Source organism: Uloborus diversus, chromosome 1, assembly GCF_026930045.1.
Source record: "Uloborus diversus isolate 005 chromosome 1, Udiv.v.3.1, whole genome shotgun sequence".
NCBI classification, from domain to species: Eukaryota; Metazoa; Arthropoda; class Arachnida; order Araneae; family Uloboridae; genus Uloborus; species Uloborus diversus.
Window position 1 is genome coordinate 108,559,951 of NC_072731.1, and position 27,623 is coordinate 108,587,573.

The 27,623-nt window shown below is 32.6% G+C and overlaps 1 protein-coding gene across 1 annotated transcript; it reads right to left on the reverse strand.

Moving 5' to 3' along the window:
• Positions 1-5,158: 5,158 nt before the first annotated feature.
• Positions 5,159-25,409, reverse strand: LOC129218969 (uncharacterized). The gene is made up of 6 exons (XM_054853323.1): positions 25,233-25,409; positions 23,287-23,342; positions 17,855-17,959; positions 12,042-12,080; positions 10,038-10,076; positions 5,159-5,304 (listed from the first exon to the last, which is right to left on the reverse strand). The coding sequence occupies exons 1-6, from the start codon at positions 25,336-25,338 to the stop codon at positions 5,260-5,262; spliced, it is 390 nt and encodes a 129-aa protein (XP_054709298.1). The 5' UTR covers positions 25,339-25,409; the 3' UTR covers positions 5,159-5,259.
• Between the last annotated feature and the right edge of the window lie 2,214 nt (positions 25,410-27,623).

Below are 27,623 nucleotides of genomic sequence, written 5' to 3' on the forward strand. Positions count from 1 at the left end.
AGGAGGATTTCGTTCTTGGAAGGTCTGTAGCACTTGGGGACGCGCCATCACTCTTGGTTGTGGGGGGGGGGGGTTGAACACCCCAAAGATCATGCTGATTAACGACACCTCGCGTTCTCTATCTACAAATGGAACAGCAAGTTTATTTTTTTCTTACGTTTTACTGGAATACCGTTAGAACAACGCAAGATTAGAATTCCCGGATTTACCCGAACATCCCTGGTGGGACAGAGGTGGAGTTGGGGCATTTCTACACCAATTCAATAATTTTCGCCACGTTTTAAAATCTTTTTTAACTTATCACTGCTTTTAATAAATGTTTCCAGCAATAGAGATTGGATTGTAACCCAGTTCAACACACATGTTTCACTATTTGTGTAGGCACAACTCCGTCATTTAGAGGGGTCAAGCGGAAGCAATTCCTTCTTCCTGGCTTTGAGAAATGAATGTATTTACAAATATGTGATCGTTGTGTTCGCTTTTTCGTGATATAATATACATTGAGTACAAGTACATTGACACCGGTGGGAAACTTTGAAGTGACGGGCCTATTCAGGATCAAAAATTGGAACATGTTTGTTTTGATTTAAATATATACTTTGTGCATAAAAAGTAAAATAAGAAATAACAGTTTTTAAATATCACGCATTGCAGACTACTGCAGACACGTGTTTCTCTATTACAAGATACGTCTTTTTCAATGGAAAAGAAAAGCCGTTCCTTGTAACGCCGAAACATGTGTCTACATTAATCTGAAACAGTTTAATTTTGTGCTAAAATAATTATGCTATGACTGCCTGACTCAACATAATATAATAATTCAAACACCGATCAGAAAAGGAATTTCAATCTTCTCTTTTCAAGCTTCAGCAACATTTTTAGAAAAGTGAACCACACTGCTACGCGAAAGAGTCCTGGGCAGGTAGGGATTTAAGGGAATATTAATGGACATCAATTATACCTACATATTATAAAAATGGCCTAGAAATGCTGAATTACCCAAACTGCATTTAGAGTCAGGTACTTAGTGAAAAATAATAACTAGCAATTTTATACCTAAATTCAAAAAAGATACATTTTGTAAACTAAAAACATTCCTTTATTTTTTTGTTTTTACGGAGCAATTTTGTTCTTTTTCATTGAATCGGATAGATGTATAGTGTGGGCCGTGTGAGAACGGCGGGTCTCAGGTTTTCGAGTCTTCTTTAGTTACGAAAGCTAAGTTCCGGATTTCTGTAGTGATGTTGAAGTGGATAAAGTATTTTAAAAAACGTATACTCTCTCTTCACCTTATCTCCCCAACTCCCCCAGTAAAACGCTCTTTTTAGTTCCGTAACCTCTTCAGAAAAAAGCCATTAAAAACTAAAAATGCTTTATTTTAGCCGATGCTAAAAATCATCATAAATTGAAGAATACAATTTACTTAAAACAGTCTTTACTGTTAATTTGAATTCATATAATCGATATAAATTAAAATTGATCATTGGGGAAATAATCAACAGGCACCATACTTGACGGCATGACACCTAATTTTTATTTTCATACTCCATGCGCACTGACGCTTTTATTTGCTTTTAGTTTGTCGTACTCTCGAATTCCCCCCTCACTCCCCCATTACCCCAGGATCAACGAATCTTCAATAATATGTTAAAGTTTTCAAGTCATTCATTTGAAGCCGTCGTTGAAGCTTTCAATAACTAATTTCAGAGCGTTTCTGCACCCCAAAAGACAAAAATCTTATATAACTATCTAGTTTTCGGGATATTGGAAATGCTGGTTTCCGCAGAACTAGACAGTAGACACCTATCTGTACTGGGCCATCACAAAATAGACGAGGTGAAAAACAAAATGTTGAACTCGAATTTTCTCAGAAAACTCATTACAGATTTATTTATCACATGTAGAGATTTAAAATTTCCAAAAATTTTGAAGTGGTGGAGAAAAAACGGGTTTTTTTCTGGAAAAATTGGTTTTTTTTATGAATAAAAATAGGGTTTCTTAATAGCTCTTATTTTCTTGGAACATATAAAGGGTTAAGCATTAAAAATTACACACATCTTATTTTTCTGCTACACATAAAAGTAACTTTAATTAGGAAAAAAGAAGCCTTTTTTGTTTTATAATTGCTGTATTGATATTATTGAAATAACTTCGTGACAAAAATGTATTGTTTTGTGCAAAAAGTATTAAATGTTTTTTGATCGATGTTCAAATTATATTATCACACAACAACTTGCATTATCAAAGTAAGACAGTATTTTAACACACAAGGAGAGGGGGTGGAGAAGGAGACAGCATAAGAATTTGAGAGAAATTTCTAATTTTATCACTTTTTGCAGAAAATTTCAATTCAAAATTATTGAAAAGTTGAACAGATTCAATGTTTTAATTTTGCCGGAGTGGAAATAAACCCCTTAGGGAAAAAAACGTTTTTCTCTGAGGGGGGGGGGGTTTCGAAAATTTCTGGGTTTTTTTCCTCCAACTATTTTTATCTCTAATCACAAGAAACATCTCACACAGCTATGGAAGAAATTGGCGTTTCACGTATAGCGTGTTCTAATTAATCAAGAATTGAAAGCTCCTGATCAAATTAAACGATTAAGTTATTGTCGATGGATACGAACATGCATAGATGGAAATGGAATTGAAAAAAGTTGATCCTGTGTTCTTTACAGATGAAATCTGATTATTTCATTTCACTGGCTATGTCAGTAGTCAAAATACAAGACTTTGGTCCACCAAAAAATCCACCCGGTTATCGTGAAACAAATTTTGCCTTCGGAAAAAATATCTAATTAGGGTAGACCGGGGCACGTTTACGCAATGCTCTTTGACGCACCCCTTTTTGAGAATTGTATTTGTATGAACTGAAATGTTATTCAATTTTTTTGCACGTTAAAAATAAATCCAAACTTGGCTACGGGGCACGTTTACGAGTTGACGTCTGAGCACCTTTACGTATGTCCTTACTGTGTCTTACTTCTAAACTTGCCCTGACGCTTTTTTCGTTCCGAAATGTCTCAAAATGTTTTAGTATTTTCAGGCTATTTAGTTTTGAAAATCACCATAAAATTTTTAATTGAGTTACAAATTTGTATCTTACAGCTTACAATATCATGTAGCGCTGTCTTCCTGCCCCTTCAGCTTTTACTTTATACACTATTCAGTCTGTACTAAATTTGCTTTATTTTAACGATGGTAAGGCATTATGTTCAAAACAGTAACAGAACCACGTTAAGTGTCAAAATAAATATGCGTAAACGTGCCTCGTGTTAGGGGCAAGTTTACACCACCGATTTGGACTCAAAAATATTTTTTTAACACTTAAAAACGCAAACTGGGCAACAACTGAATGTACCAATTTTGATTCCATTAACTGCTTCATAAAACCGCAATGTCTAAAATTTCCTAAGTTGAAACAAAATTTAGAAATTGCATTGAAAAAAAATCCCCGTAAACTTGCCCCGGTCTACCTTACTGAGAAAAATCCTTCGTGACCACGCTCCAAACAAAAAACTACCGAAAGTGTCAGTGTGCATGGAAAATGAATAAAAAATGAGATGTAATTTCGGTAGTTATATAGTATTGCCAACAAGCTAAATAATTTGTATTTCAAAAAAAAAAAAAATATTATAACAGGTTGCGTGACTTTTAGATGTCTCTCTAGTAGTACATGTGCCGATGATGTTGGTGAAGAAGTGAACTGTGTACGTTGATAACCATGAGATACTGTTACTTAACGTTGATTGTTATTGGTGGAGTACACTTGACAATTTTTGCCAGTTTCAATTCTCCAAGCATGGGACCATTTGAATTTGTGTTAATGCAACAAATGAAGTTTTTTTTAGACTTTGATTTCAATTCGTTTAATGTGTTAAAAAGAGTTTTTTAAATAATGCTTTGTTTATTTCTCATTCTTTTATTGTTATTTTTTTAGTTTTGATTATTATTTAAAAGCTGATGAAAAAATTTCCTTTCAATTTTTTTGTGCTTTAAACTACAGTAAAACTTGCTATTAATGTTTATTCAAACTGTATGATACATTCGGCACATTTACATAGGATATGCAATAATCACGAATTCTCAAAGCTGGAAGAAGGTAATTCCAGTACGATTTGTTTACATTGCAACCTGCAGCTCACCAATAAAACTCTCGGTGTAACCCGATATTCACCTTGCAAGGAATTGGTCGAAGATTCTACAGCTCTGGATGAACTCTTTACTAAAACTCTATATTTTCTACGGGGAAAGAAGCACGATTTTTATTTTGTTCTAATAGTTGCGTGTGTTTTAATCTGATTTTCTTCATAGGCACCATGATCTATTTCTCTACAGCATCAAAAAAAATGCTTCATTTGCCTTGAACTGTCTGATTGACTCTTTCTTGTGTGTGTGTGTGTGTGCTGTATTTTTTTTTCTTTGCAAGAAATATTCAGGGCCTGAAAAACATTGTCATTTACAACCCTGGCTTCGTACACATTTTTCCCCATCTGCTATAGTTTGAGTTTAAGTAAAATTTACTCTCGGTAAGTATCCTCTAAGTGTTAATAATAATGAAAACAGTTCACTAATTTTTAATGCTCCACATTTTTCTTAGAAAGGCCGTCATTACTTGTTTTTTGTGGAATTCATGACTCATCGATTGACTTCTTGAATTTCGAAGGATTTTTTTTTTAGAAAAGGTTAGCCAATTTGAAAGGCAATTTAACTTTTATACCTAACAAAGTATTGCTGGCTTTAAGCGGGTTTTGCTCGTTAAAAGCAAATTATGTTCTTAGTGACTATGTATTAGCAAAACGAACAATAATGACTAAGCATTTTACGAATCAAGTTTTCTGATCAAATCGTTAAATTCGAGTACTCGTTAAATAATGTCTCCTTATAAGTGAGTTTGACTGTATCATTAAAAAATCGTTTTTTTTTTTTTTTTTTTTTTGCAAAAGCTTGGAATAAGTTCTGAAATACTCAATGTTATAAGCTCATTATCATGAGAAATTTGGCGATACTTCAAGATTTTCGTCTTGTTTCACCACCCTCCCGCCAAATTTCGCATTACATAACACATTTTCTCAATTTCAAGAGATAAAAGAAAATAATGCAAAAGAAGATAAGTGCTACAGCATATTTCGAAACATAAGTACATGCTAAAAATATTTTTATTTCCATTATCAAACACAAGATAAGTATTTATATTCATATACATGTGCATTTCCAATTTTGTCTTTCTCTTTTAATAAATTCATCTCATTTGCATTGATGTTAATTACTTTTGCAGTGCTTTTCTTCCAGTTTCCTTGTGCATGTCTGAAAAAAAAAAAGTATTTTTGCTATTAACTATCATTTAAATCAAACTTGTAATATCATTCAATAAGCGTTTAGATACAAAACATTATTTGCTGTTTTCATATGCTTTGATTTGAAGCAATACATTTCTACATCAGCACTGCATTATCAATGTAATTTGATATCCATATTTGTATAACTATAATGTAAGACAAGTAATTGGCCCCTTTTTTAAAAAAGGAAGGTGACGTTGACTTGTTTTAACAGTACTTTAATTATGTTTACATTGCGTTATGTTACGGTTGCTGAATTGCTTATTATTATTATTATTATTGAATGAAACTAAATGAGTTTTTCAAGATCAGCGCAGCAAAAGTTTTTCCCCCACTCTTCAGAGTAGTGACAATCAACTTTTTATTTATTTATTTATTTATTTATTTTTACCGTTTAGTTACTAGCAGGGTTAACAATTTTAGCTTTAAATATGTTCTGATCATTTTAAACGTCTTTGGCATCAATACACTAAATTTTGCTTATCGATCGAGGAATGTATCACATTAATAGCACGAAGAATTCCGGATGTCATACAGAGTTAAGATGGCCGCAACAAGTAGTGACATTAGAAAATGTACGAAAAATATATATGAGTGACATTTTTTCCATAAAAGAAATCTATCGCTGTAGTAATTAGTAGTTCCATTTTTCGTTCAGTCGAACAAAAAAGATCAAAATTGTACTGTTGATGCAACCTGAAATGGAAAGAAAAGTTGCCTTAGAGGCATTTAAATATACGAAGGTCATTCAATAATTAAAGACACCTACTGACCTGGAGAAAGAACCATTTACTTCTGAGAAGTGATAATTTTCCTACTTTTAAACATCATTCTCATCAACACTAATGCCTCTGTAACAACGGGTTACTAGCTTTTATTATACCGGCAGAAAAGAACTTTTTGTTTTGAGGGGGGAGGGGGCAAATCCCCCACTTGTGAGAGCAAATTTCCCCGAAATTTCTTAACATTCACGTTATCCTGGAACTGCTTCCCACGTAATGCCTCCTTCTGGAACCAAACAAATGGAAATCAGGGTGTGCTTTATAAAGGGTATAAGAGAGATGAGGAAGCACCTTCCATTACAATTAATTAGTGTTTTCTTGGATTAACTTTGCAACGTGAGGACATGCGTTGTCTTTCTGGATAATCACGCCTCTCCTTCGAGATCCACGACGTTTCTCTTTCGCGACTGCCTTTACTTTCTTTAAAAGCATATCTAGTAAAGGCTGTAAATTGTACGCAAAAGTCGAGTTAGAAGTGAAACAGTTGAAACTTCAATAGGCCAACCTAGAACAGTGTTCGTCAGACATTGATTTTCGACTACTTTTAAACTGTTCTTCCACTTGTAAAAACTTCCACAGTTTGTACAAGTTTCACCATACACTTTAGTCATTCTAGAGCAGAGTTTCTCAACCTCTTTTGATGCATGGAGGGACAAGAGCTTTTGAAAAAATTTCGCAAAGCAGTGGTGTTTTTTTATTTTTATTTATTTTTTCTTTTGCGAACCGTTAAAAACATGTGAATTTATTTTTACAGGCTGATTATGTTTTTTTCTTACTTTTATTTTTTTGGAAAACATGAACCATATGAAAACATAATAATAATAATGATACATCCATGGAAAAATGATAAGGACAAAAAAAAGGTAGGCAATTATGCAAATATTTTCATGATAAAAATACATTAAACTATGCATTTTCAAACAATGTTTGTTTAAATTTTTTTGAAAATTATTCAAATGCATGAGTTTTTAAGGCTTTAAAAGTATGCTACTTGTAAAAAATTATAAGGACATACATTAATTTTAGACTGGGAACAAACATTTGATTACTTAGTCATACCATATGATTATTTGCCATAACCCAAAACTGTTACCCAGTAAGATTGTTCACTTTACCTCGTTCTTTATCAGGCCAAAAGCACATAACTCTAAGAATGTAAAAAAGGTCAAATTGTTGCTTACAAAAAATGTAGAATTAGTAGGCGTAAAATTACAAGTAAGATAAACATATCTCAACAGTACTTTATGATTTTTTGGCACGAGAGTACGGCAAGAAAAAGCTTACAGGCAAACTTCCCAGTCTTACTAAGCGCTAGAAATGAGCAATTGTTCATAGAGATTGCTTAAAAAAAGAGTTATACTCAATTCCAGTGTTGAACATGCTAAACTACGGTCACATTCACCATTTACAAAGCTTCAAAAGAAGCTTTGATTTGAATTCCCTAAGAAACATGTTTCTGTTTGGCCTCGATGGAAATATGTCGTATTTTGTGATGAAAAAAACTTTTATTTGGACGGAACAGATGATTTTCAACTTTACTAGCATTATTTTCAAAAATAAACTTTTTTTTTTCGAACGACAATTCGGAGGCGGTTTTGTGATGGGTGTGGGCAGGTTTCTCAGCTAATGGAGCACCACAAATTGTGTCCATTCAAGATCCCTTGAGTTCAAAATCGTATGTTTATACGCTAGCTGAAAATTTATTACCTGAAGCTGCCCTTATCACAGGTGTGACTATGTTTCAGAAAAACAAGGCAAATTGCCATGTGTCTTGTGGATCACACTTATGGTTTGAGCCTAATTCAGTGAAAATTCTGGACTGGCCCACAAAAAGTCTTTAATTAAACCTCGTAGAGAATCTGTGGGGCATTTTAACTTGAAAAGTGTCTAAGGATGGGATATAATATGCAAATAAAAATGACTATACGTTATCCATTGAATTGGCGTGTAAAAAGAATTCTACATGAATGTTCACTGAACTTTCTGAGGCAATGACTGGACGATTGATGAGGGCAATTGAAATAAAAAGTGATTTTTTCGAATAGTAATTTTTTTCAGGACATATTTCTTAATGTCCTTATAATTTTTTCCATGTTTCACCTAAGTTAATTAATGATTTAACAATTATATTACGATTTAATTTCATACTAACAAGTTGCTAATGTTTCCTATTCACAAGTAATAAATTATGATTTATTTTGTTGGCAGTTGATCATTACTTTCATACATAACACTTATTTTTCAACGTGACCTTATATTTCTTTCTATGGCTGTAATAACAATGGTAATATTAAATCAATTAGAAAAATGATCTAAATAAAACTTTATTTCGTGTTAAAGAATTGTTACAAAAAGCATTTAAATTTTAAGAACGAGATACGTACTTTTTCTAATAGTTATACAGAACTAATTATTATTGCTGAAAAATCATAGAAAAGTACAGTATGAGACACCAAATTCGGAATTCCTAATTTTGGAAAAACCGAAACCTAGAACCTTTAAAATATTTAAAAAATCAAAAAAAAAAATCCCCCTTTTTTTCAGCTTTAAAAGTTCAAAAATGTAAACGTTCGGCAATTATTCGTTGAAAACACAGTACTATCAGTTCAGCTTTTTTTGTTTTTAGCGTTTTTCCCATGCCACGTGTTATGAATAAATAAACGTTTTGTTGCAATTGTGCAGCCTGCGGTCTACGAAAATTCGTTTTTGTTTCTCAAAAGTACGCAATACAAAGCCTAGAGAACAAACGTACAAAATATTTTTAGAAAAAATATGATTTGTTTATTATATCAATCAGTACTTTTCAGAATAATATAAAGCAAAATCCGCGGACTAGAGGTCGCTGCAAATTATCTCCGACTTTCGTTTTAGCATAATGAAGTAAACTTTCATTAAAGCTAATTAAGAAAGCAAAGAAATTTAGCACGAAAATAAGTGAAATTAAGAAAAACGTGACAAATACCGCAAGACAGGAAAATTTTCACTATTTTTAAAGTCAGAATAAAAAATCCGGAAAATTCTGACTTTCGGAAAGGTCGCTGTCTCGAGCATTCGGATTTGGGGTCCCATACTGTTTGAAAATTAATCAAAACTCAGGTAAAAAATGTCGAACAATTATTGTTATATTATGAAGTATTCTGTCAACCTTTTATACGTACCGGTGCCGGTTCGGCAAACCAGTGGTTGAGAAACTATTTTTTAGAGTATGCCTCATCTGGTTTTTTACCCTCAACAATCAAAAAACAAACCACAGAACGTTGTTCAACCAATGCGAAATTTTCAAGAAGACACGACATTGCTTAATTTAATTTGAGGTTATAAACAGAGCAATATTGACCAATCAGCAGTTTAGAACTCGTCCCAGCAACGCCAAGATCGCAAATGTAACAAACTTGCACTATCAACTGTCATTTCTTCAAATCACTTTGTCTGTTTCTTTTTTGATTGACACTCGAATATATGTTGCGCGATGTGTGCGGAACAAAAAAGATTCTTTTAAGTAACGTATTTTAATAAACGAAAAGTGTCCTCGAAAGCAGCAGCAGAATTTAAAGAACAGCATTGAGTGGGTAATGGGCGAGAAATACGAGAAGACAACCTCTCAAAGTTGGAACAATGATGCGCAACAGAAAACGTCAAATAACTTCAGCATTTGCAAAAACTTTAAATTTATAACGCAAAGAGCTTGCACGGGTATGAACTAAGCATGCATATTTTGTATGGACGTATTAGGCTCAAAATACTACGCGTATTTACGATTTTTTCAAAATAAGAGGGACTAATCATCGGTCGCTTCGCTCACCAATCTCGTCTTGTATATTGTTTTGTGCATTGTATATGAGCCTCGCGTTTGACAGCCCCTAACTATGTTCGTCTTCCTGAAATTAATTTATTAGGATATGGTTAGTAATTTACCTACCGTAAATTCCTTGAAATGATCCATGTCTTCTTCAGAAAACTAAAAAACAATAATGCACTAGATTAAGAAAAGAATTTGAGTTAAAAAAAATATTTGTTTTTACGACGGAAAAAGAAATACGATTTAAAGCCAAAATCATAAATGATTGTGGGAGAAACTCAAATTTCAACAGCTCGTGTTACTTCATTTTTGACAAGGATTTCCGTTTATAACTGAACGAGTCTACTTTCCCGTACGTAAATATTGATTTTCCATTATCAGATCAATATTCTATCAATTGTCTCAGGTAGTGAACGATGTCATGAAGGTAACCTTCTAATTGTAAAAACTAATTTCTTACAACAAAATTTGCCGCTCTTCTTATGTAAAAAAGAAAAAAGTAATGTATATTAAATTCAGTTTCTAGAATTATGGTTTGATATTCAGAAAATTTCAACCCTTAATGAGTTTTCTTTTTCAAACATTTTAAGATTCCAACTTATTTTTTCTAGTATTAAAGCTCATAATGAACTGAAAGGCAAAGTATAAAACACAACTACAGCAAAATATTTCTACTAACACATAATTTCGTATCTGAAAGAAAAAATAGTAAATACGAGGGGGGACCCAAAAATAACCGGATTTTTGTTCTAAAATATTTATATATTAGTTTATTCACAAAATTTCTTTTGTCTCCTTTAAAGTGTTCACCCTTAGATGCAATACACTTGTTAATTCCTTTTTTCCACTGTTAGAAGCTCCCCTAAAACTCTTTAACTTTGACCATGTCCAGTGCCCGTTGCGAAGTAGTTTTTACATCCTCTGCATCATCAAAACGCTTCATTTTCAGATTTTTTTTCATCCTCGGGAACAGAAAAAGATCACAGGGGGCTAGGTCTGGCGAATACTGGGGTCGAAGAACGAATGGCCACTCCTGAGAGGCCAATTAGCGATTAATAGTAAAGGTTATGCGTACGGGAGCGTTATCATTGTGAAGGAACTATCCTTCCAATCACCCTAGCCAGCTCCAACTCACTCTTGTTTCATCTAAATTTTCGTCAATCGTAAAACGACCACTCTTGTTGATTTTTTGGCAGATTTTTTCAACGTTTTCATCATTTCGAGACGTTGAAGGGCGCTCAGAGCGAACATGATCTTCAACATTTATACTACCGCGTTTAAAGCGCCCAAACTACTCGAAAACTTATGTACGGCTCATAGCATCGGTCTTGAAAGCTTGTTAAAACATTTGGTAAGCTAATCCGTTGCCGACTTTTCAAGCAGGAGAAGCAAATTTTCAAGTTTAGTTTGTTCTTTTAAATCTGCCATGTAATGAGTTCGCAGGCGGAAAGAAACAACACCTGAGAAAACCAACCCTACGATCAGACGGTATCAGTTAAACTGACGCCACTTGCACAGCTGGTTTGTGAAGCTCTTTACTTGAGCCATCTAGCTGGAGAACACTCTACTACATCTAGAATTGGCATCGCAAAATTAGTTCGGTTTATTTTGGGTCCCCCTCGTACATCTATGTATATAAGTAAGGCAGCCGCATTTTTTATAAAATAGGGAAAAACTGAGTACAGTGAGACATGAAAATTCAATTACATTTTTATCATTAAAAAAAAATCTTATTTCTTTCAAATAGAAAATCTTATTCTTTTCAAATTCATCTTAACGTAACAGGTATACTAAAATTTGATGTAGAAAAGTCTACGAAATAACGCAAACGAAGTTAAAAAAAACTAACAAAGAGAAAAAAATCGAAAATCTATCAAATATTTTTATTTATTCATTGATTTATTTTCGTTTTTACGTGATCCAAAAACAAAATAAATTATTCAATATCTTTGCTAGCTTTCATTTAAAGCATTCATTTATCAGTGTGCGGAAATGGAAAAAATAAAAATTTAAAGTAGCAGAATGCTGTTTTTAACATGCGCACCCAGCATTAAAGGACGCATAGTTTAACTCCATTTTTTTCCTTTTTTTAAAATATAATATTTAATAAAAGAATAAACTTACATCCACGCCTTGGGATTCGTTCATAACGCAATCGTATACCTAAAAAAATGATAATAATATACTTTTTAGTAAACATTTAAATTCTACATAAAAATGTAGCAACAAGTATTCTATGTTTGATAAACAAATTATTATTGCTATCTATGATTACACGTATAAGGTGCTGCAGCTATTTGAGGACACACGATATAGGAGTCACATTTTTCTGTGGTTTATAGGAACATAGATTTTTTCGTTGTAGATACTATGGTAGACCCTAATCTTCCTCAGAAAATGAAGAGGCATGCCGTTGTTGCCTCCTTAGCTGCAGAGCATATCTATTCAGAAAGTGCTGCATTTTTGATGGTTTCCTGATCATTTGTTCACAAAGTTTGGAGAATACTGGGAGCTACAAAGGGGGATCTGTTCGTAGTTTCGCAAAAGGAATTGACATTGTCGATTTACATGCTTTAAACATTTGAGTAATTTACGAAATGCTTACCCAATGCACAGTTTTGCTAAATATATTATCCTGACAGAAGCAAAAAAAAAAAAAAAAAAAAAAACGATCACCGAGAAAAAGCAATTTAAAGTTTTCTTTTTCAAAACAACACATAGTGAGTATGACCTAAAACCACTCATAACTTTTAAAATATTTGAACGAAAGCGATACAACTTTTCCCCTGCGTTCAGAATAGTTTTTAATTTTGAAATAAGCTTTTTTTTTTTTTTTTTTGAGCAATCACGATTGCTTATTGATCTCACTTGACGGTTTTGATGTCCTATCATTTTATTTTCCAGCCAGCACCCTCTGCCCAGCATCACCGCCCGCCGGCCGGCCTCACGATGCTGCTCCTATAGCGAAAACCGTCTCCAGGTTGAATCCATGTCCTACACACACACACGCATACATACACAACTACACACACACGCACGCATACATACACAACTACACACACACGCACGCATACATACACAACTACACACACACGCACGCATACATACACAACTACACACACACGCACGCATACAGACACAACTACACACACACGCACGCACGCACACACACACACACACGCACGCACACACACACACGCACACACACACACACACGCACGCACACACACGCACAAACACATACTCACATACATACACACAAACACATACACACGCATACGTACAGACATCTACACATACACAGACGCATACATTCAGACACCTACACATACACACTCACAAACACACACACACAACTACCCACACTCTCATGCCTGCACACAGACACAAACACACATGCCTACACACATACACATACCCCCTACACACAAACACACATACCCCCACACACATACACACACGCCTACATACTCACACTCGTGATTGCGAAAAACATAATTTGAATTCAAGATGTCAAAATTCAAATTAATTTTCCTTTTCTTTTTTTTGATCGTTTAATCATTGTTGAGTTACTGTAACCCCTTAAGGTGCCCCGAAAAATTAAAGGTTGATTTTTCCAAAACGCAAGCCCTCTTATATTTTTTCTTGTATGTCAAAACAATTGTAAAAAATGTTTCTTATGATTTGAGCCTGTGACAAAATGCGTCTGAAAGTGAGCCAGCACTTGAGCACTAGGCCGGATCAAAAAAAAAAAAGGAAAAAAACGTTTTTGGAAATTCGAAATTTTATGTTGATAAAACGTTGCGCCTTTTGACTCACATGTGCCACAAAATCATTTACCTAAATTTAAAAACATTAAGCTATCCCACAGAAGGCCTAAAATTTATAATTGACTTCAAAAATTTTGATTATTTTCTATTCAGTTTTTTAAAAAATACAATTAAATTTAAGGGGGGAAACAGTTAAAATGGGTCAAAAATTCACTTTTTTTAAGTCATAAAATGTTGTCAAAACTATTCAAGAATATGTTGCCAAAATCTCAGTGAAAATTCCGATTAATTCCGATGCTATGAGCTTTTAAGGTGACTGTGGAGATACGAAAACATTCACAGCATTTTCTTTTTTTTTTCAAACGCGTTTTTCCTGAAACAATTTTTTTCAACTGGTGGGTATTCTAGCTCAAAGAGTTTGTGTAAGTATTTTTGATTCAATTATATTCTTTATGAACATAGCTCTTTGATGATGTTATTAATAAAAATATTTTTAAATAAAAGAAATATGAAAAAACATTTTAGATAAACATAACATTGTAAACAAACACCTCAAAAACTTACAATTTTCAACTTTTTTGATCACAAATAAGTTCATATTCTTATAAATTATGTCGTTTTTGAGAAAGAAAAATTGTAATTATTACAGAGACAAAAATTATTGCTTCGGTTATGCCCACCAGCAGCAAGCTCTGATGGAGACTGCCCCATGGACAACAGCTTCTTACTTCACTAATTCTGGTGGAAATGACTTCAAAAAATTGCAAAATGTACTTCAAAAGATGAAAGTATCCTCCAAGTAAAAAAATTTTATTATTTCTTTCCTGTTAAAAAAATTCTCGAAAAACACTAAAATTGTTGGCTCCTCTAAACAGGTTTCTCCCATTAAATAAAATATGAAGTTCAAAAATTTTTAGAGAACAAATTTTTCAATGGGCATTCGCCAATGAATCAAAAAAATAATTTAAAATGAAATATTTAACTTAAACTTGAAAAAAAACATAATTTTAAGTATTACGTGGGAGATTTAATATTGTATTAATATTGTATGATTTAATCTCAGATTTAATATTGTATGAGAGTAGATAATTCTATTTAAGACTAATTACCTACTTTGTTGTTTTACTTTGTTGTTTACTTTGTTGTTTTACTTTGTCTTTTTAGCTAGATAAATTCTTAAATGTTGCCTTGAATTTTTAAAATGTATATGCAGAAATAACATAATTTTTTTTTAAATACCAAGCACTTTTCATAATGCACTCAAAAAACAAAATAACTTTTCTCGGTCAGAAAGAACAGTTTAAGAATTCCTGTAGTTTTCAATTATTCCAAGAAAATGACACCATAAACGAAGAAAAGTGCGGCTAAAGTCATTAAGAGAATTTCTTATCATCATCTTGCTTTCAATCATAACTTTGAGTGTTGAAACATGCATATTTTTCTTGTTGGGAAATAGGTTTGAAATGACTTGAACCGCACTTTTCTTCGTCTGTGGAGTCATTTTCTTGGAATTTTCGAAACCTATAGGAGTTCTTAAATTGTCCTTTCTGATCGAGAAAAGTTATTTTGTCTTTTTGAGTGCATTATGAAATGCGCTTGGTATTTTTTTAAAAAATATGTTATTTTATTCTTTTTAGTATTAATGTATTTCAGAAATAGAATAATTTTACCCTCACGAAACTTCACCTTTTTTTTCGTATAAATGCTCGTTACTAAAAGGGAAAAAACCTATATACGTGACTAAAACTTTAAGCAGTAGGCGCTAAAATTTAATCCTTTTGTTCCTCTCTAGGATTTATGCTTGCTAATTTCATGCTTGCTTCAGAGAAGCCTTGATTCAAAATTTTCATTATGATTGCTTTTAACATTACTGTTCAAGGCAACAAAATTTGTAACAGCAATATTTAAACATTTAATAGGGAAAATACATGAAATTTTCTGTTTTCTATCCTAACTGAAATAATAATTTTATTTTAGAATTTTAATTTTCAGCGCTAAGTTGTACCTTAAGATCAAGCAAATCATTTAGTGAAATCCCGAACTCTCTAAGTGGTCTAGTTGCAGAGATATAAGCAAAACCAGGCCTCAGATTTCTCCGTGACAATCAGGCCAATTATAATAAAAGTTCTTAAAAAAGAAACAATTTTTTGAGAAAAATTATTAATATTATGCATAATGCGGGATACTTAAGTACTTCTCAAGCCGAATAAATGTGTTTGTGGTATAGGTGAGGTTATATGGACAACATTTTATCAACACAAAATTTCGAGTTTGTAAAAAAAAAGTTTTGTTTCGATTCGGCCAAGTACACAGGAGCTGGTTCACACTTTCAGATTCAAGTAGGAACGGGTTGCTATTTTTCAAAGGATATGAAACTTTTTTTTCAATTGTTTTGGAAAAAAAGAAATAAATCTAAGAGGGTGTGCTACTTGAAAAAAAAGACTTTCATTTTTTGGGACACCGTTTTTATTTATTTATTTATTTGTTTGTTTTATCATGCAATAGAGTGAAAAAACGTTTTGCAGTGGTAAGTACACCAAGCGCAAAAATTTGCAGAAAATCGACTTATATGTTTTTTTTTTTTTTTTACTTTTCTCCTTTCATTCTTTTTCTTGGACCAGTGTCGAAACTTTAGGCATTTGTAGGTGAAAATTGGCAAAAACATTTGAACGCAATAAAGATCGATCTTTCGGGCCCTCTTCGTACCAGAAATTAGTTTTTTTGATTAACATTTTATTAAATCAACAAATAAACATATCGTAGAGATCGTTGCAAATTTGCAACTTTGTAATCTCTCTCAGTGTGATTCATGAAAAAAAATTTTTATTTGTGAAGGATCCTTTACGATTCGTATCCTACAAGGGAATAATTGAAATGCGTCTCATTAGGTCGCTTTTTAAGTCTTTATGACATTAAAGAGGAATGTATTTATAAGTTTACAAATCTATTTGACTGTGAAATTTTGAAATTGCTAGCCTTCGTGCGTGCTCAGGGCGAAACTGATCGTTTTAAATTTCATATTTTATAAAATTTTCAAAATTTTTATTTCTACTGCTATTATAATGAATCTATCGCCTGCTGTCATATTTTCTGAAAGTTTGCTAAAGTTTGAAGGCATACTCTGCGTGTTTTGACCCCAAAGCTTAGGAACGAAATTAATATTTTTGAAAGAAATACTTAAATCTTCATGAATATAAGTAAGAATTTCATGAAAATTTATAAAAGATTGTACATAGTGAGCAAATGAATTACTAAAATTCAGTTTCTTCCCACCTATTTAGAGCGAAGCATAATGGTAAAATGTTTTTGCTTTTCTCCATATGTTGCTGTTTCCTCAAACGCATGGGCAATTTAATTTATATTAAAACATTTTGGCTTAACCATAATCTTAGGGCGACAATCATTTCTCGAGAAGCTCTATAAAATGTGAATTTTTGCAAGTGATGAAGATTTGTCTTGTCCGAAACTGTATACACATTAATATTGTTTCGTATAAAAATGAATAAAAAGTGTCATTTAAAATGCATCATTCCTGATTTTTTAAATTCTTTAAATTATGAAGTGTAAATGTATTCAATTTTTTTAACTCGCTTTTATTAGCTTTACCTTTATGTAGTATCTTGTAACGGAATTTTGCAACTCAAATTTCACCCACTTTCTGCAATCGGATTCTTTTGAAATTTGGCATGCGACCTCAGATCCGATGACAATGCAATATTCTACAATGAAGTTAATTGATTAACTATTAGTCATTAGTTTATTCTAATTTTAATCAGTATTTTTGGGTAAATCTTCTTATATGAGGACGAAAAAATTTTTCAAAAATTAGAAATAAATATCGATAGAAGCCACTGATTTTTTTAAAAATTGGTTCCAATGTTGGAAGTAATTAGCACACGAATTGTAATTGTTTTAAACTAATTTCATGTCAAAATTACCTTTTTGTTCATATTTCTAGAAAAGCTTGCTTTTTTAGTTTTTTAAATTAAATAATAGGACTGTTGAGGTGCTCACAGATTATTTTAGTTATGAGACGATTTAGTTAGGAAAAAAGAAAGTGATTAAAAAATGTGGAGATGTATCAAAATTTTTGACTCATGTCTGAAAATGTGTGTCAAATCCATCAAGTAGTTTGTCACTTTGCACGTTTAATAAACAATTGACTACCTGTTCCCTTTTTTCTGGTTGTTTGCAAAGTGCACTCCATTGTTCCTCAGGAGATTTTGCTTCGGGTACAGATTTATCCACGCATATTTGATTCCGTTCTTGGCACTAAAGAGGAAAAACAACTCTTTAATTTGCAAAAAAAAAAAAAAAAAAAAAAAAAAAAAAACAAATAAGGAAAGACATATTTTGAAAGAAAAACTATGTATGTAAAAATAGATTAAACTTAATTGTGAAAATCTAATGTTGTGTAGAACAGATAGCATATTGATTTGGCATCAAGGTGAAACTCCGCGCACTGTCATTTCTAATGCTTATGATGCAATTCATTTCATAAATCAGTTAGTTCAATTCGCTTAATTTGTTGTTGTACATATTTTATCATAACACGGCAATTGTTCATACAACCGTTTTTTTTATTGTTAGTATTATTATTTATTACAAGTAAATCTCTATGAAGGGTAAAATTGTTTTTTCACCCTTTACAGTTGATTTCATAGTTGAAATTGTTTCCCTAACTCCAGTGCATTAACCCTAAGCTCCAGTAGATAGCGTTCATCGTTGAACCTTTTTTGTTTTTTTAATCTCCCAAAAATACTGTTTTACGAGTAAAACAGTTTCAGTTACCGGATACAGTTCAGCCTCGTCACAATAAAGCCCTCCCTGCATGTTAAACATTAACAAAACATATTATTAAATTTTTATGTCCTGGCGCGAGTTTCACTGTCGGTGACGTCAGGAGCGTTACTCGATCATCAGATATTATATATATGAGAATTTCATGAAAAAATCTTGATCTATGAAGTAATATGGCACAAACTGCATACTCATAAGACACATTTTTGCTTGTCTGTGAATTTTCAAAGTGTGTCAAAGACTTTTCAGACATCTTGTGTAATACTTAGATCTTTGCTTCATTTTAATGACCCCAAAATTAATGTTTGGAAGTTATTTTTGAAACTGTTGAAACTTCTCCTCCTATACAGCGTGCGGCAAAAAAAAAAAAAAAAAAAACTCGGACAAAGTTTGCATTATCGAATTGAAGTAAACTAATTTATTTTTATCGATTGTCTTTATTTATTTTTGTCTCTCAGTTTGTTAGAAAATAACTTAAAATATATATCCCAGTTTATTTATTGTTTTTCACTTTCTTACAGTTTTAGGCAAAACGCATGCTATTTTAAAGTGTTTTACCCAAATAGAAAGACAATTCGTTTTTTGTTTTTTTTTTGTGCCTCGACAAACAGTTCTTGATACAGTATGCCGTTTTAAGTGGTTTGGAAATGATAGTCGACGTCCAGGAAGTGTACAAAAATGGACTTTGAACATTTCTACTTATCGTCAGCCTATCCAAAAGTAAGTTCAATGAAATTCTTGGGTTTCCACGAGGTAAGTAGTTCGTGAGGCGGGAATTTGTGACCAATACGCGCAACTAAGGGCAAAAACAGAGCTTGGACAGAAGCGTTTCAAGTTATAAAAAATCCAGCGTTTTGCTGAAGAAAACAAATGCGTATGACTCCAAATATGCCAAAAACGTTTGAGACTGGCCAAAAGTCCGCGCTGGACGAGATACCTTTCACTGATTTACCGTTCAACTAATTCATATACCAAAGGAACCGTTGGATTTGGTCTGTAGACACTCCAAGCACTTTAAAAAAAAGTTAAATACTGCCAAATTCCGATGCAAGGTTCGTTTTTTTTTAAGGAGAAGTGACACAAAATATCTGGGTTTTGTGGATGAGGGCCGTACAATGAATCAAAAAGTGTACCAGGAGGACAATTTAGAAGCTGTTGTAGTTCTGTGGGCCTAAAAGCACTTCAGCAATGTAGACTGGACATTTCAATCAGACTCAACACCAGCTCATACTTTCAAAAAGATAAGAGTAGTGCAAGGCCCATTGTTTTTGACATGATATCATTCGTAGAGTAGAAGCCTTACTCGATAGGCCTCAATCCCATCTATTACACTGTATTGCCTATTTTCTAGTCAAATTTCTACCCTAAACCGCATAAAAGTTTATACTCTCTAAATCAATTGCTTTGAGGAAATAGGATTCATTAAAGGTGAAAGAGTTGCGGCCTTTGACTGAAAATTTCAAAAATCAGTTTCACCTCTGTATCACTGCAAAAGGCGGATAGTTTGAAACCAGTTAAATTTATTGATTGCTAAAGGTCTACTCATATTATTATTTTTTGTGTTTTGTTAATTTACATATTTTTAATAAATTACACGGAAAATTGCGTGATCGCGTTTTTTCGCCGCACCCTGTATTGTAATATTCTAAGCAATATAAAAGTAACAAAAACATTTTGATGTTGTGAAGTACAAAACAAAAGTTCATAATTTAGTGTTTCTCTTTTTTTTAAATTTAAAGTTGTACAACTACTTTTAAAAGCAATTTATTTTGTATCTGATCCTCATCGTGGCTCAAATACACTCTAAATACGATACTTTTGAGCTAGGTTATTATTTCGTTTAAATTGATTTTGTAATAATTATTTCCTAATTTTGGATAACTCTACATTACTTAAAACTACTGCAGTCTCTGGATGTCATAACCAGGCTGTCTGTATATAACAGGAAGTTCTGCCTTAACTTACCGCTTAAATGCGGTAGCTTATCGCTTAATACATAAACTTTGCCTTCAACTGACTAGTTGAACCGCACCATTGTTGCGGATTTTCGCTGATGTGCTAAATTTATTTTAGCTACCAGTTTATTGGCTGTCTCAGCTTCAATGAGTTTACAGCTGCTTTCAACTCGATTATTGACTATTCCAGACTGACCAGTTCATAACAAGGACAAAACTGCATAACCGGGCTGTCGGTATAATGTACGTTGTGCCCATCTTCCGTTTCATAACAAAAAAAAAAGTATTAAATTATAGCTATGGCAACTACAAACACAAAAATTGTGGTCAAACGTTACCCTGGATGTATTGTTACCCTGGAAATCAGTCTCTATTTCTCCTTTTTTCTTTTCCAATCCTAATTGTTGCACAGAGCATCGCCGAGTGAGTTCTCTAACGTTGAATAAAACATTTTACAAAAGTATACATTTTTTATGTATGTACATTGAGGTTTCATGCTTTGTACTATTTTATACTTTTGTTTTTGTTCAGTTCGATAATTTCCTTCTTCTGCATCATGTGGTGAATTACTATGACAAGACGAACGAAATTTTAATTGGAAATCCTGCTTATAAATCGTTAATGCAGTCGAACCCAATTGTAGCGATCCCGTATTCGACGAAACTGACATATCTGTTAAAATGGAGTCATGATGCATAATTATGCACTGGTTGGCCACATTATCAATTTCACATCAATAATTGTGTCCGAAATTCACTTAAAAAAACAACCTATATTTCGTTATATTCAGTTTTTTTAATGTTGTGCCAATTTAAGAAGTTTTTGCACTGAATGGTGACGCTGACAGCGACTTTCAGTTCATAAGTAGATAATCCAAAAAAGATTTTATTTTTTTCAACTTGAAATTTTGTGTCTCCAGAACGTGGTTTTACGTTTTACAGATAGCTTAGGGTCATTCATTAATTAATAGTTATTAATTACGTAAGGGTCCCAAGAGGGAGGGAGGTTGGAAAAATACCTACATACCCTTACTTGGGGGGGGGGGTGAAATCAATTATTACGTAATATTTTTCAAGTCGATGTTTCTAGTAAAAATCGTGCTGCCAAGTGGTTTGGCAAGGATTATATTTCATTTTCACCTGGAAAGTAAGAAATGTATTTGGATGAGTTGTTTTTTGCAAAGAATGAATATTTTTTATCTTCTTTACTAATAATAAAAGTTGAAAGTCTCTCTGTCCGGAGGATGTCTGGATGTCTGGATCTCTGTGACGCGCATAGCGCCTAGACCGTTCGGCCGATTTTCATGAAATTTGGCACAGAGTTAGTTTGTAGCATGGAAGTGTGCACCTCGAAGCGATTTTTCGAAAATTCGATGTGGTTCTTTTACTATTCCAATTTTAAGAACAAAAATATCATAAGATGGACGAGTAAATTACGAAATTATCATAGTGTTGAACCGTAACATTGGCACAAGCCAATTGGCGAGAAAATTCACCATACATTGTTTGTAAATATACAGGCAAACCAAAAGACATTTTGATTTTTCTATTACGGGCAAAGCCGTGCGGGTACCACTAGTGTAAAATAAAATAAAAGGATCGCACTATGTATGGCATTTAATTAGTATCGCGTCGTATAAAAAAAATGAGAAAAAACATTCAGTCATCTGATCAGAATTGATCTCGTTTTAAGTGTTTTAATATATTTTCTTTGAAATTATTTAAAAACGAGTCAACATTATTTTAAGTGTTATTGGTTTGTAGATTGTTTAACTAAATTATGTTGAAAATTATTTTTCTAATAATACAATGGTATTATGTAGTTGACAGCAATAAAATAATATAACTTATCTGTTGAAAAATAAAAATCTTTGATTTACGTCAAACTTGGAGTTTTAGTGTAACTAATCCACTTCTAATAACATTTCATTATTTTGAAAACGAAATAGAATCTTAGGTAAGAATAGGGGGGAAGGGTTTGAAAAATCTTACGTACCTTTACATGGGGGGAATAGGGGGTCAAAACTTTTCCAAAAGCATCCTTCTGTAATTAATGAGTGGCCCTTTACCACGGAGAATAGCAGCTCTTATTTCCGTAAAAAGACTTCACACATTTCTTTTTCCTTTTCTTTTACTTGTGTATGCAGTTGATTTTTTAATAATTTTTTTCAACATATATTTAAAATTGATTAAATGCGTTTCATTTTTTACGTTATATTTCCCTAATTAATAGTTAAATGACTGAGTACCACTAAAACATACGTAGTAGGAATTTCAGCAGTGAAAATGTAATCATCCTCATTGGTATAATAATACACAGCCTTGTAAATTTACGACTGAAAGTGAAAAGCAACTGAAACGATAATGAAAAGCAACATGTGTTTCGGCCTAACAAGGGAAATGGTTTCTCATCGCATTGAAAATGCGTTCCACTACGACTAAATGTAATATGCCAATAATCTTCATTGTCATTCTAATAAGAGAAATACTACTAACATTCAAGATATTAGTAGTAGCTACATGTATTAGAAATGTTTTAAATTTTAGTAAACATTTTCTAAATAGTTATTAGTCATTTTTTTTTATGTATCAGTTTGTACTTCATAAAGTTTATTTACTACGCAACGTAAATCAAAAAAATATGCTACCATTAAACCTAATGCATTTTAATGATGATAAACTATTGTTAAAAGTTTTTTTACTCCCTAATGCTTCCATTATGTTGCATATACGTAAAACCTAAGCGAGAGGATTTCTGTTTCTGTTGCTCTCGGTTAGAAGTTTTTTCTGTAAAACTTTTGCGTGGATTTTAAAATTAAAATATGTTTTAAAAGCAGATACATACCGATTCAGGCAACATTTTGTTGCATTGAATGTACTCATCCCTTACGGCTTTTTCAGCTAAAAAACGAAGAAAAGAAATAACAATGTATTAATTTTATGTACGTGCAATTGCTTGTTTATGTGAATATTTCAGAAACATTTATACGATTTGAAGTTTAAAATAATGTAAAGGAAAGGGGGGCATGGCCTGGCAGCCCTAAGTCCCCTGCACCTACCGTTTACACAGTTTATCAGTTTTGGATCTTCTGACTTTCCCGGACAAATGGGACTTCAGGGATAATTAGCACAGACCTTCAAAGGCAAATCACCCACCCTAACAAGACCACCGTAACTACCACACGCGACATAAAAATTTTGCCGACTTCATTAAATTTTAAAGAAACACATCATTACCATTTCTACTTCCTTTTTATAAAGTAAAAGAAGTGCTATTGTATACGCGAAAATTTTCACTCAAATACCGGACCAAATTTCCATTTTGCTCTCCCTTTAATGAATGTCGAGTTCTTTTTTCGGCCCGACCGCACGTACATATGTACCTAAAAGAACGTAAAGACGCCCGAAATATCCATTTTGATGATCCCCGACTTGTGGTGACTACCACAAGTTTTCTCATGACGCCTGTAAGTGCGAATGCATGTATGTACGTATGTACGTATCTCGCATAACTCTAAAAACGGTAAGTCATAGAATGTTGAAATTTGCTATGCAGACTCTTAGTGGGGACTAGTTGTGTACCTCCCTTTTGGTTGCATTTGGATGCTCCGAAAAGGGTCTTTTACATTTTTTTTACGTTTTTGAGGAAAATCAGTGTTAATTTCAAAGCAAACTCGATCGAAAGCTATAATTTGGCGAACACTTGGCGATACATTACCACGCTTCTAGTCGCCATGTCTTGTCACCAACTGTGCTACAAATTTGGCGAAAAAAATGTTTTTCGATTCTGGTTTCAATTTGGCGCTATTCGCGATATTTAGTGAGTTATCCATTGAATCCCGTTAATAGACGATAGTGGGAAAATTAATTTTCGTAAAACGCCTTTTTCATCGACAAACTAGGGGGGGGGGGGGTGTTTAAAGTGTTTCTTTGCTTACTCCAAAGCACTAATATCATTAAATTGGTGAGAAAGGAAGTCATGTGGTGCACACATCAGCTCGTTAGGAAACATTTTATTTTTTCTGCATAACACTCAGGAAGCTTACAGTATAATAAAAGCGTTGAACATTTTTAAATATCATTATTAGGTGAATTAAATAGTAAAAATGTAAATCAAAAGTAACATATATGAACTTAATCAGAAATGTCAACAATTCTGTTTGTAAAAATCAACAATTCCTCCACTAGAGTGTAAACACATTGGGGATAGATGCATATTTCGAAAAAAAAAAAAACTTGCAATGATTTGGGAATTGCAAAATATACAAAATTTTTACATAATCTACGGGCAAAAGCTGCTTTTAATCCAGTTTGACCAAAGCAGATACACTTTTATCACGGCGGTTGCATTGTGTAACTAAAATCTTAATGTGAAATATAATGTTATTTTTTAAAAAATGCCCTTGAAACTCCAAAACAGAAAGAAAAAAACTTTTATGGTTATATTCTACGTTAAAATATCATTTCTACAAAATCTATTGAAATTAAATTTCCTTTCAGTTCGAGATTTATGCATGTCTCACACAAATAGACTCATAGGCACTAATAAAAAAAAAGTTTTTTTTTTTTTTTTTTTTTTTTTTCGGGGTATTCAAAATCCAACTAAAATTCTTCACATTAAAAAATCAACTACGAGAATGAGGTTTCCTCTGACCTAGATTTTTCGAAACAAACATTTTTATCTAATTCATTCTCTTTCATATTTTACGCTGAGTGACAAACAGGCATCAAGACTCTTTCATTCATTTTTTTTAACACTCTAACGACATTAGAACAATATTATTCACTTACCGCATGCTATGCAGGAGTACATTTCTAATGCGTTGATCTTTCTATCATCTGCAGCACCAGCATTGAAAGCTAAAAAGCACAACATTAATACACAAAACCTTATCATTTTGTTTTCTAGTTGAATGAATGAATAAGAATGCAAAACCAGTGCGGACGTATATATTCTGTTAATTACAATATTCTTTTCTTCCTTATATACAAATTGTTCTGACATTGGCATCATTGCTACTCACCTTCAAGAAGAAAGAAGTAAATAAACAGAATTAAAAAAACAGATTGCATTTGAAACAGCGGTTTTAGTAATTAATCAGCACTCATAAGAATCGATTTTGCAATTTAACTTCCTCTATTTAAAAGCCTTTCAAAGGTTGATTCGTGTGCGTGAGTTATGCTGTTTCTGTCTTGATGCAAAGCGTTCCACTTGAATAGTAAGTTGAGGCTGGTCGAAAGCGGGTAGAAAAACGAAGAACGATCAAAAATTGCAGTTTTTGATTTTTTTTTAACATAATATGTTTGGTTTTATTTCACAGGAGGGGGGGAGAGAGATCGTGAATTTCAAAACGAAAAGTGATATTATTTGAAACCCAGTATTTATTCAACATCAAATATTTCAAGCATTTCAGAAACCCGCTTTGCCCTACCATGAGGCCTAAATCGGGTAAGCCGTTCGGTAAATCGAATAAGCTAAAGTAATTGTGATTTGATGAATTTTTTAATCGAATATGAAGTACTAAATGATTAAATCAATTGACTAGCTAACTGCCATCATAATAAAAATAAGTTATACTTGTAACCTTTTACTAAACCAATATTTACCAAAAGGTAACGAATAAATACCTTCGTGCTGAAAATTAAAATAATCAATTAACCAACGTTTTGAAGCACAAACATTACAAATTACTGCAGATACGTGTTTCGGTGTTACAATGAACACCTTTTTCAATATGCAAAGAAGTGTGAGCGTCTGAATGAAAAGTCATCCGAGAAAAGCAACACGGTGGAACAGTAGACAGTATAAATACCAAAAAATAGAAATTTAACAAAAAAAAAAGACACTTGGAGCCGAAATTTGTTACATAATTGCATCAGTAAAAACCCGTTAACTAATAAATTTCCAAGAAAACCTGTAAACAATGTAAATTGTCCAAAAATGAAACACTCTGAATAAATTAACAATAAATTTATCGACTGGAAAAATAATGTATGGAAATAATGTGTATTGTTTTCTCCCATTAATACTCTTTTGTTCCCTTCTCTTAAAGATTCTATTTACCCACTTAATTGTTGTGGGATTTAAAAAATTGTTTGCAATTGCGGATTCGGATATATCGGACAGACCCACTTTTCTTTGAAATTTCGCTTAAAAGAAGATCATCAAAGCTATTATGAAAAAACAACAGTTAAATAAATCTAGTATTGCTCAACACTGTTGGGATTCGAATCACTCTTTTGATTTTAACTCTTATCAAATTATCCAAAAATGCCCCAATTTGTTGGATCTTGATTTTTCGGAATCTTTCCACATCCTGAGACCCCAGTCTGATTTAATGAATGATCTTACAGCAATTCCGTATTTTTCTTCTGTGTGAACTCCGTTTTTAAAATTGGTTTAGTTTTTCTATTATTTTTATGTAAACGTGTGTGCATTTCTTACTTTTCTTTTTCTTTTTTTTTTTTTTTGCTTTCTAGTTCCGTTTTGTGATCAACTAATTACAATTTGTGTATCATTCACCCTGTTTTTTTTCTGCATTTCTCCATTTGTTACATTGCTTCTATACATAGTTTTTTCCGTCGGTAAATTTATTGCTAATTTGTTCAGAGTGTTTCATTTTTGGACAATTTACATTGTTTATAGGTTTTCTTGGAAATTTATTACTTAACGGTTTTTTCCTGATAGAATTATGTAATAAATTTCGGCTCCAAGTGTCAGTTTGTCTATTTTGTTTTGTTAAATTTCTATTTTTTGGTATTTATACTGTCTCCTGTTCTACCATGTTACTTTTCTCGGATGACTTTCCATCCAGAAGCTCACCTTCTTTGCATTGAAAACGGTGTTCCTTGTAACACCGAAACACGAGTCTGCAGTAATTTGCAATTTTTGTACATCAAAACGTTGGTTAAATGATTATTTCAAGTTATACGTATCCAATTTAAATTTGAAATGTAAGTCACCAGTTTTTTTCCTTTAACATAAAGAATTAATTGACAAAATCGAAAGATTAACTAGAACTAAGACTAACTCATGAAAAATCACTTTTTAAAGTTATATTTATCCTGTTTAAATAGAAATCTAAGTCAAAACATTTGACAACATATATAAAAAAAAAAAATCAAATATACAGACTAACCAACTGCCAATCTAAAAAAAAAAATACCTCTTTTAAGTCATAC